The sequence below is a fragment of the Lynx canadensis genome, chromosome D3, assembly GCF_007474595.2.
Source record: "Lynx canadensis isolate LIC74 chromosome D3, mLynCan4.pri.v2, whole genome shotgun sequence".
Classification (NCBI taxonomy): domain Eukaryota; kingdom Metazoa; phylum Chordata; class Mammalia; order Carnivora; family Felidae; genus Lynx; species Lynx canadensis.
Genome location: NC_044314.2, coordinates 28,194,688 through 28,206,704, shown reverse-complemented (window position 1 = coordinate 28,206,704; position 12,017 = coordinate 28,194,688). Strand labels below are relative to the sequence as shown.

Sequence of the window (12,017 nt, the reverse complement as noted above, 5' to 3'; positions counted from 1 at the left end):
GCAAAGATCACTTAAATAAATGAAACTTCTTTAAAAATCTGAATTTCGGGGTGCCTGTGTGGCTCAGTTGGTTGAGTATCTAACTTCAGCTCAGGTCATAATCTCATGGTTCATGGGTTCGAGCCCCGCATCAGGCTCTGTGCTGACAGCTTGCTCAGAGCCTGGAGACTGCTTCGGATTCTGTGTCTCCTTTTCTCTCTGCCCCTCCCCTGCTCATGCTCTGTCTCTCTGTCTCTCAAAAATAATAAATGTTAAAAAATTTTTTTTTAACTCTCTCTACTAAATATGTAATCCAAAACTGTATTTAATGTTGTGAAGTATTACAAAGGGAAAACCAACTTCATCAAAATCTATTTTTTATTTAAAAAGCAGCAGACCTCTGGTCTAACCCCAGCTCTTAGATTAGTTATGAAATCAATGAGGGGGAAGGTATTTTTACTTTAAATATTCCTAATATCTCCCTAGAAATAAAAATTGCATAATTCAATTAGCTAATTCATACTTAATACACGACACAATCAAAGCTAGTCTTGTAAAACCCAAATATGATGAAAAATGCAGAACATTATAGATCCTCCAAAGAAAGTTGTATAAAACAGCCCAACAAACAGCAAGCAAAAATAAAGTACAACAGACAGAGGATGAAAAAGTATGCTGAGTATCAGTTTACAATCAAAAACTGCATTTGAATTTGACTTGGTTAAGAAGCAATAAATAGGACAGTAAGGGGCATTAATGAAAAAGCAAGCTCTCTGGCTTCTCAGAGAAGCACAGACTGACAGCCCCAGGGAAGGGAGACCTGGCATAGCTCCCAAGAAATGTTACTAAGGCAGGTCTCCATTCTGCTTTGGGAAAGACAAGGTAAAACAGCACAAATGTTCCCTTCTAATACCAATTAGGGCACAATTCAACCAACCCCTCAATTCTTTTTTTCCTTGCAGATCACAAGAAAGAGTGAGACTTTGATTATTCACCTACCTCGGCCTTGAACTGCTAAAGATCTCAGAACAGCTGAACTATTGAGTAAGGCATAAATGTAAGACTCCACTTGCAACTTTGAGAGCACAGAGGTATACGAATGCAGAGCGAGGGTCTGGTGGAGGTGCTCAGATTTGGCATCAAATAGCTTCTTTAGCTCCCCCAGTGCATTTTCATTCATCTCTACTCTTTGGTAGCGATGATAGCCAGAAACTTTCACTTGATCTGCACAGATACCCTAGCGGTGGACAAAGGGGAAAATAGGAAACCAGTTAACTCTTTGCACTTGAAATAATCAGGCTGCAGGCATATGATGCATTGGCTCAGTACCACCTTCAAAGAGCTTATAAATCATGGTGAGGGGACAGTACCGCACATAGAGAAGAATAAATCAAATATATAATCAGGTGCCGAGAAGTATAATGCCAATTGTAAAGCATCACAAGGTCAAAGAAGGAAAAACAACCCTCAGAAAAAAATAATAAAACTTGCTCCTAAGACTCTCATGATTGATAATCTTACCTTCTACTTTGCAAACACTGAAGATAATGTGAGATCTCCACAACTTTAAGGGACTTCAAATATCTCTGTATCTACCCTCTGCTCAAAAGAAATTCCTCTCCTTTCCAATACTAACACCTTCAGCTGTGTTCTTGATTCTATCCTTTTTAGTATTTTCAAATGTTCCCCTCTCCACAGACTCCTTTCTATCTACAAAGAGAGATACACGAGTCTCCCAATAAATAAGGATTAAGGACGGGGGAAAAGCACATTATTTCTCCTTGGTATCTCCGGCTTCCCTTCACTGCCAAACTTGCCAAGAGCGGCTTTCTCTTCCTTGCCATCCTTCCCAGGCCACTATGGAATGGCTTTCCTAATGGCCACCTTGGCCTCCATACAGCCACATCTGATCGCCTTCCCTGTTTCCTCATCACGTCTCAAGCTTACTCCATGGATCATGCTCTCCTTGACACTCTCCACCTACTGGATGTTCCTGGCATTATGTCCAAGATTACAAAGTAAATGGTCCACAAGCTGGATCTGACCTGGAGACATGACTTGCTTGTCCTCTACTCTGTATTTTGTTGCCAACCTTTACATTTCAGGATCCCTCCCGTAAAAATCCAGATTTCCAGCTCTTCTTAGGAATTGAAAAGACGTGGCAATGTGGGACCACACAGCCTCAAAGCAACAATCAGCGAGGACTTAAGAGCAGCTGCCCCTGCTGGGCCAGACATGAGCCCTAGACCACCATCCCGCTCAGCCCACTTCACTTCTCTAGGTTACCTGCTTGGCCCCTGCAGGCATCTGACTTTGTGACTCCTCCACTGTACTACTCTGGGCTAGGTCAGGGTCAAGCGTTAGTATAAGCATACTCCAGACCTGGATGGCCTCACGAGAAGAGCACCTCCACTGCAAATCCCCCAGGCTCCTGAAATAGTCAAAATACCTGCACAGACAACTGTTCCTCCTTAAAGTGCCATAGTCGACTTTTCGCATTTTGGCAATCAGACGTCAGAGCAAGGAGCTCAGCTTCAGCCAGCAGCAGCTGCTTCCTACATCGGGAGTAGTTCAATAGCAACTCATAAAATTCGTGCCTGTCCTGATGAGCCATGCTGTCAAACTCTTCTAAATACGACTCAACATTTTCCAGCCACGAACCAGGCTCAAAGATTTTTAGCTGTTCTTTAGTAAATGGTACCAGTTCTGGTTGAGATGGGAGCTCGGGGTATAGTCGCTCGCTGCGGAACAAGGGTTTCACTGCCACCAAAGCTGGTACTTCTCCAGCAATTTCAGCTGGCAGCTGGGGATACAGTCTTTTCACTCTAGGTGGCTGAAAAATGTCTTTGGCTTCACAAGAACTCTGCAAGCCAACATTTTGTAGCACCTCTGGAGAAAGACCCAAGGCTTGTTTGTCTTCTTTCTTTTTCGGAGTTTCTCTGACCTGTAAATTTTCCATTTCTTGCTGAGTATGAAAAAATCAGGTTGCAAGGGGCTTTCAGAAGGTCCACATTGTATCAATTTATTTCCCTCTGCTTCTGTAAAGTTCTTGGGGGTTTCTACTTTGATTCTGGCACTGTCTCCAGGGTCGACCTTCGGCTTCACGGCATCGTCCCCAACACAGGCTCTGACCTCCTCCCCTTCCTTTGAGGTCTCTGTGTTCCATGTCAGGGACGCTTCGTTGCTTATAGTTAAGGAGGTGAGTGGTACATCAAACATTTCACTCTCGTTGTGTCCACTGGCAGCATTCTGGAGCTGAGAATCAGTTAATACCTTCAGACAGTCTCCTTTGAATTCACAAGCTGCAGCAGAAATTTCCAGCTCTCTGGAGGTTTTCGGAAGGGAGACTTCATCAGATTCTTCCCTCTGCAGGGGTTCAGATTTTTCTTTTCCTAAAAACAAGATTTATAATGTGAATTAATTTGTATATAGCAATAATTGATGAATTTAAACACAAGAAATTCTTAAACTGTATATAAAATCTAAATTTTATAATTTAGAAAATGGAACATAAATAAACTTCATGAGCGATGTGTTTCATGTTTCCTAGTAATCAATTTTGACTACAGTAACTTGGGAGACTCACTAGTATAATCCCAAAAGAGAAAGACATCAAAATAAGCAGCAAATTATGATTCGAGGACAGAGGAGGAAAGTTTAATTAGGTTGTTCTCCATTCTGCTAGAGGTCAAGTGAAACAGAACAGTTTCCAAGTAGCTGAGGCCTCAATAGATTTACCTTCATCTTCACATAGTCACAGAAAACCCATACCTTGAGCACGGAAAAAGTCAAATACCTTGAGCAATAAAATAAGTAACTACAGGATTAGATTATAACCCATGGGATAAAATAAACGTAAATGGACAAAAAATGACTTCCATCTTAAAGAATTTCAATCAATAAATGTAGGTGAAATGAGAAAAACAGAAAATTCACATTACAACACTATGGTAATAACTGTCACAGGCAAGATCTACTAATGGATGCTAGAGTGAGTGAGTGAAAATGTAAGCAGAAACAAGACAGCTGCAGAGCATCACAGTATGTCCTAAATATTTAGTAATTACATAGGGGGAAATAGTAAGGTTCAGCGGAGAATTCTGGCAGGTTAATACCTTAACCCATGATCAAGGATAACATCACCAGTAGCACATCCCCATGTGATGTTCTGAGAAGGCCTATCACTTCTTCAGTAGCCTTTCCAATAACATGTAACCTCAATATGATCATAAAAAACACCAGATAAAACTCAAATTAAGGAACAGTCTACAAAACAACAGAACTGTTACGGTCATCAAAGAAAAGACCGAGGAACTATCAAGAGATGGGAGGGAAACAACAGAGACAGGACAACCTAAATGCCATGTAGGATCCTGGATTGGACCCTGGAACAGAAAAGAACATTAGTAGGAAAACTGCTGAAATCCAAATAAATTCTATATTCTAGTTAATAGTATTGTACCAAAATTAATTCCTTGGTTGTGATAAACATTCTGGACCATAGAATTTATGATTATGTGAGATGATAACATGAAGCTGCATGAAGGGTATATGGAACTCTCTGTATTATATTTACAACTTTTGTGAAGTCCAAAATTAACTCCAAAAACAAAACAAACAAAACAACCAAAAAAAAACAGAAAATTAACCACTAAAAAATGCAATTAAAATGAATTATGGTTTTAAAAAATTTTCAGGCACTAACAACTAGACACATTGGAAAACACGATGATAAAGAAGAAAAATTACAGGAAAATTACTTAAATAAAATTGTTACACTCAAACAAACTGGAAAAAATGACTGAATCAAATACTCCCCTTTCACCATGAAACTGTAAGGAAGACAAACCTGACAGTTACACAAATTATCAGTGATTCTGGATTGTGCCGTCCAGCAAATGTTCAGAAAAAAAAAAAAAAAAAAGTTGGTGAGTAAATAGCCAAAATGTAAGATGTTTATATGTACCTAATATTAGGAAGAAAAGATAAATGTTTTTGAAATGGAATTTGAGGTCATCTTGCTGGTAATGAATATGGCTACCAAACATTTACAAGTGGTGATTAAAGAAGCAATGTGCCCCCTCCAAAACTACATTCACCTACACTATGAACCGTGGATATCAGATTCAGATATGAGTCACACAATGCATACAAACCAGTCTGTCCAACTGCCTAAAATCACGAATAACAAGCAAGCGCTGCACGAGTATTTATAAGAAATGAAAAAGTGGGTCCAATTACCACTGCAGTGATGTTCAGTATGATTCTATAATAAATAGGTTTGTCAGACTGGGAGTTCAGAAAGAGAAAATCAAGAGAGGAGGCCTTTGGTTACTACAGTGAGTGAAACGCTGGTATACTGGTCAGGGGAAAGGCCAAATTTTTGTGAGCTGAACAATCAAAACATAAAATTAAGAAAATAATTTCATTTATAATGAACAAAGAATAAAATACAGGGAGACAAATTTAACCAAAGAATTGTAAAAGTTGTACTCTGAAAATTGCAAAACATTACTGAAAGAAATTAAAGACTTAATATGTGAAAATACATTCCATGTTCATGGAGGACAGCAATACTCCTCAAATTGATACACAAATTCAACATAATCTTGATAAAAATTTCAGCTGCCTTTTTTGCATAAAATGACAAACTGGATCTTAAGCTCATAAGGAAATTCAAGAGACCCAGAATAGACAAAACAATTCTGAAAAAGAAGAACCAAGGAGATCTCACAGTTTGCCACTTCAACACCTACTACAAAACTAGAGTAATAAAGACAGTGTGGTTCTAGCATAGATCAATGGAAGAGAACTGAGAATCCAGAAATAAAGCCTTATATTTACGCTCAAATGATTTTCAACAAGGGTGCCAAGACAATATAACAGGGAATGAGTAGTCTTCAATGAATGGCGCTTAACAACAAGATATCCAAAGATTGAAATTGGGCCCTTAACTTCCATCATATACAAAAATTAATTCAAAAACTATCATAGACCTAATGTAAGAGCTAAACTTTAAAACCCTTAAAGAAAACACAGGAGTAAATCTCAATGACCTTGGGGTACACATGACACCAAAAGTACAAATAACAGAAAAATAGATAAATTGGACTTCATAAAAATCAAAAATATTTGTGCTGAAAATGACACTATGAAGAAAGTGAAAATGTAACCCACAGAATGGGAGATAATAGTTGCAAATCAATTATCTTATAAGGGACTTATATCCAGAATTAAAAAAAAAAAAACCCTTGTAACTTAATGGTAAGATGAATAATCCAATTTAAAAATGGGCAAAGGATGTGAACAGACACTTCTCCAAAGAAGATATACAAATGGCACACAGAAAGATGCTAACATCATGAGCCATTAGAGAAAAGCAAATCAAAATCCCTCGACGCCACATCACATCCCCTGGGCTAACTATTTAAAGTAAGATAATAAGTGACAGCAAGGATGTAGAGAAATTAGAACCCTCATACACTGCTGGCGGGACTATACCGTGATGCAGCCACTATGGAGAACAGTTCCTAACAGTGGTGATGGCTGCACAACCTTATAATCATACTGAAACCCACTGACGTACACTATAAATAGATGAACTGTATAGTATGTGAATTACATCTCAATAAAGCTATTAAAAACAAAGATGAGCGATTTTTAAAATTTAGTGAGCTGACAAATGAATGAGAAGTAAGGAAGTAGAGACTGGAATGTAAAACAGAGAAGATTTTTATTTCTCTTTCCTTAAGCCGGAAGAGACCTCGAGGGGTGTTAAATGCCAACTGGAAGACAGGGAGTTGGAAGCAGCCACAAGATGAGCCATATGATCAAGGGCAAGGCAAGCAACCACACCTCCTCCAACACACAGGCATCCAGAGGCTTCCTCCCCAGCCTGTCCCTCAGGCGATTTTGAACCTCCCCATGTCCCATCTCACTCCACCCCAACCTCACCTCACTGCTCTCTCTCCTCACTCCAGAATTGCCCTTGTAATTTCAAATTCTTCCCCTTCACTAACAAAATGAAGTCTCCAACTGCTACTCCCAAATTCGCCTGCCCACTCCCAGCAGCTCTAGCAACAGATAATATGGCTAGAGAATCAACTGAATTTTTTAAAAACTTCCTAGCCTCTCTGGGAAGAACACACAAGACTTTGTTTAGGCTTTTATTTCCCCTGGGGTGGAAGTCAGTGCTTCTCTGGCGTTCAAAAGTGGAATCAAAAAATTCCACCTGTACAGGTTAGGGAAGTTAGGTCCAAAGAGGAATTAGCCTGGAGTTGGCCTAAGGAGGGAGCGGAGGCAGGACAGAGAAGCTGGTGCTTTGATTCAAATGGACCATCCAGACCAAGGAAGCTACCTGGAGGAAGGACGGACAACTGTTTGGGCTGATGGCAAAGGCCTGATACCGTTCCCTCACAAATCCCAAGACCGGGGCAGGACCTCTAGGGTGTGAATGTGGAGGGAGAGGGAATTTGCTGAGATCATCACCAAAGCCAAGGCCTCAGGAGCAGTGGTGGCTCCCTGTGGCTTTATGTCACTTTTCCAAAGGCACGGAAAAGGGGAACAGGTCCTGAATGGTCTCCAAGCCTCCAGCCTTTGCCCTACCACCAATTCATCCCAGATGCCATTACCACTGGCCTTCCTGAGACACCACTCTAAACACCACAGACACAGCCACAGCTCTCCACTTATGAAAGACTGACTCTTACTCTGGCACTCAGCGCTTCTGATGACTCAGTTATGATCGTGCCTCGAGACAAAATCTTCTTACAATGACCCTTCCGCGCGTGCTTTACTCTGAACTCCTGCTATATATATACTTGTCATCCGGCCCTGGTTACAGGTTTAGACATACGGTTACTTATCTTTATTTATCTTTAGTTCTGTCTCCCTCCACATAAACCACAAGTATCTCAAGGCCAGGGACTATATCTTATGTTTTTGGATCTGATCTGCCCCTGATTTTCAGCAGTGTTCAATAAATGTTTCTTGAGACACTAGTGATGGATTGGAGGACTGTAAGGGTTTTACTGAGTACCAACTGTGTGCTGAGCTCTGTCTTAGGTACTAGAATAAAGAACTTTAGATAAAACATTATTCAATTATCTAGAAAATATTTTCCATGTATTCTGGCACACTCAGTTTATTTTTAATGCCATCTCAGAAAGCAGAGGGATTATCCAATGAATTCAGAGGAAATGCAACTTTAGACCAACATATGAATCTATTCTTACACTAAAATACAAAATCTCACTTAAAATAAAAAGGCAGCTTCCAATGACTTTGCCTACTTGAGTTAACTACAGATAAAGATAAGGAGAACATACTGTACATATAATAATCATTACAGATCACAAAATAAATCTAAGTAGGGCTCCATGTGTATCAAGTTATGTGTGCAAAAATTCATACCATTTTATTTTAAACAAAAGACAAGTTTCTTACAACTAAAATTGGCCGGGAGATTAGGAATCCGTATTTCCTTATTTTTGATCTCCACATAAATTACATATGGATAGAGAACAAATTTTAAAATGATTCCACAGAAGGAAAAATAATCAAGCACTTATACAGAAATGGAAGAGTCGTTAATATGGAAAACCACACTTAACCATAATCACAGTAAATAAAATATGCTCTGGAATGCTGTGTACATGTGGGAAAAAACTAAAGAATGCACACAAACTGCCACTACCAGGTTATCTCCAGGAGATGGAATTCAGGGTATTCATTTCTGCTGCACATTTCTGTGTGTGTGTGCGTGTGTGTGTGTGTATGTGTGTACTCTCAGGCACACATACTTCTTTAAGCAATGAGCACTTTTGTAAAATCAGAAGAAAAATGAGAGTTCAAGTTCTGGGAAACAAATGGAAGTTTCCTCATTTGCAATTCTTTCTCTCTGAACTGGAGTAAGTGAAAATAATTACGACTCCTTTCCTCCCATAAAAATAACAACGAGCTGCTTCTTCATGAATAATGAAGGTTCAATTTACACATTTCACAGAATACTTCCATGAGATTATTCTAAAGGCAGGGTCTGTTTATCAATAATGTCTGTATCCACAGCACTTAGCACAATGTCTGGCACAGAACAGATAAAAAGGGCTTGGACACGTGGGTTTGTATCAGATCAAGAGCTCTTGGGGCAATTTTACCAGCTCTCCTTGGGGGGGTGGGGGGGCGCGTATACAGGGATGCTGCACAAGTACAAAGACTTGGGGGAATGATGGGGTCTCTCTATATTTTGCTTTGAGTACATCTCCTCTTGGCTGCCACCTCTTTTCCTGTTGCTCTAACAATCTTACTTCACGTGTCAGAATTTTGTAGGCTTGACCTCTTCCTGCTCCTTTATACACTTCCTTCACCCAGCTTCTGGGCCCTACATTCTCGGTTAAGAGCACTGGGGACACATAATACCTCACTGGTAGCTTCCCACACTACCTTTGTGTGTCCTCCTCTTCTCCCCAAACTCTTAAAGTTGGGGTGCCCTGGGTTCTTTTCTTATCACCTTTTCACACTACACTCATTCCCAAAGTGACCTAATTCAGTCTCTGGCTTTAAATATCTCTAGGCTAAAGACTCCCAGGTCTTAATCTCGAGCCTGGAGCTCTTTCCCAAGCTCTAGGATTCCCATACCCAACCCTACTCTCCATCTCCATTTGGATGTCTAGCAGACACTCGCTTCTAAATTAGCATATTCAAAACTGAACCCTTGATCAGCCCCCAAACCTATTCCACCCACCACCTCCTCCATCTCAGAGTCATCCTTGACTGTTTTCTCCACATACCACAACTAAACCATCACCAAATCCTCTTGGCTCTATTTGCAGAAGCTCCCAGACTTCAAACACTTCTTACCACCTTTGCTATACAAGTCTGGTCCAAGCCACTGTCACCTGTCGCTAGATTACTGCAACAGTCGCTTAGAGGGTCTCTCTGCTTCTACTGTTGCTCCTTTACAATCCATTATCAACACTGCAAGCACAGTGCTCCTTTAAAGCATAACTCAGATGGTATCACTCCTCTGCTCAAAACCCTCTGGCGCTTACACATTTCACTCGGAGTAGAAGTTGCTACAATGGCTGACACAGCCCTGCATGACCTGGCCCTGTGTTACCTTTCTGACTTCATTCCACTACCTTCCCCTCCCTCACTCTATCCTATCCAGACTGCCTCCCTGCAGTTCTTGGGGCAAACCAGACAGGTCTCCTTTAGGGCATTAGCCTGGAACACTTCTCCCCCAAAATCCATGTGGCTAACTCCCTCGTCTCTTTCTGTCTCTGCTTAAATGTCACCTTGGAAAATTGCAACCCATCTTTATCCCTCACCAGTACTCCTCAACTCTGTACCCTGTTCTTTTTCTGTTTTCCTAACACTTATCACCTCCTAACATATCACATATTTTAATTATTTTTAGGGGGATTATTGGTTTGTTTGTCTTCTCCCTTGAGAATGTAAACTGCCTTAAGGCCAGGTTCTTGATTTTCCTGTTATTTCCAAGTACCCTGAACAGTTTCTAGGTGACCAGTGAGTGTTTGCTCAACAAATGAATAGATCTTAGGAGGCACAAAGGAACTGAATAATACATAGTGCATCCCCTACCTTCACTCCTGTAACTACTCATGGAAAGGAGGGACTAAGAGGTAGAAATCATCCAGGCAAGAGCAATAGGGGATGGCAGTTTAAAGGTCTTTCTGGGGGTACCTGGGAGGCTCATCAGTTGAGCGTCCGACTTCGGCTCAGGTCATGATCTCACAGTCTGTGGGTTCGTGCCCCGCATCGGGCTCTGTGCTGACAGCTCAGAGCCTGGAGCCTGCTTCCGATTCTGTGTCTCCCCCTCTCTCTGGCCCTCCCCTGCTCATGTTCTGTCTCTCTCTGTTGCAAAAATAAATAAAAACATTAAAAAAAAAATTAAAAAAAAATAAAGGTCTTTCTGTTTCTGTGATCAGCTTTCTGGGCCACATCTCAGTCTATCTTTAGCAATCACCATACATTGTTACTGTTAATGAGTTGTTGGCATTCAGAATTTAACTAATGCTCATATACATTCCAGGACTATAATACACTGCATCTGTAGAATAAGTCCAAATCTAAAAACCTACTGTACTTAACCTCTAATCTACCAAGATCACCAAAGTCAGGGTCCTGTGAGGTGGGGATATTCTAGTAGAAAATGGTACTAAAAGATGAAAAAGTTATTAAGATGCTCTCTTGGGAATGAGGTGATAATCACAACCTAACAACATGAGGTCATCTACCAGATGATTAACATTGAGGAATGCAGGTCAGCTGCCGAGTAAAAAATCCACAAGCCACCCAAACTGTCTAAAGGCAACAACACATGACACTACTCACTTCCTGAACTGAGCCTTGGAACTGCTTTATGGCTCTGTAAATAGTTATATTTACAAATTGTATTACAGATAATAAAGATTTCATTAATGTAGAACTTTATAATTATGGCCCAAGTACAGCCAGCACTAAAAATGAATCTATTTACTCTAAGAGAATAATCTTTTTCAATGACAAATATGAGGGCCTTACTGGTGTTATGGACTTTTTCCATTTGTTTTTTTCACGCTACTCAGAGGAAATTTACTAAATTCTTCTAAGTGACAAAGCTTGGAAATATTCTTCAATACCAGCATCTATTCCTTTATTCAACAAACATGACCAAGTGCACAGAGAGCTGTGAAGGATACTAGGAACAAGACAAGGCCTTCCCTCATTGAGAAGGGAGAAGAGTTGTTGACAAAATAACTACGAGTGAGGCGAGTGACAAAAGGGATGCAGTGTGCCACTGCAGGAAGGAGTAATGTGAGGGTGATGAGGGAAAGCTCTAAGGAAGCACTGTTTCACTAGAGACCTCATGACTGAGCAGTAGCTAGCTAGGGTAAGGGGGACAGGAAGAGGTGTCAGGGCAGAGGAAACAGCATGTGCAAAGGTCCTGAAGCAGAAGAAGATAGACAGATAGAGTTGAGAACCAAAAGAGATAACAGTGGTAAACCTGAGGCTGCAGAGAAAGATAGAAGCCAGAT

General features: G+C 40.5%; 1 protein-coding gene across 1 annotated transcript in view; it reads right to left on the bottom strand.

The window, feature by feature from the left end:
• The window catches only part of EPG5 (ectopic P-granules autophagy protein 5 homolog), a 104,742-nt gene extending 94,030 nt beyond the window's left edge, over positions 1 to 10,712 (bottom strand). Inside the window, 4 exon segments of the mRNA XM_030335806.1 lie at positions 979 to 1,216; positions 2,429 to 2,955; positions 2,958 to 3,371; positions 10,684 to 10,712. Coding sequence (XP_030191666.1) covers positions 979 to 1,216; positions 2,429 to 2,955; positions 2,958 to 3,371; positions 10,684 to 10,696 — 1,192 coding nt within the window. The 5' untranslated portion in view covers positions 10,697 to 10,712.
• Positions 10,713 to 12,017: the final 1,305 nt, after the last annotated feature.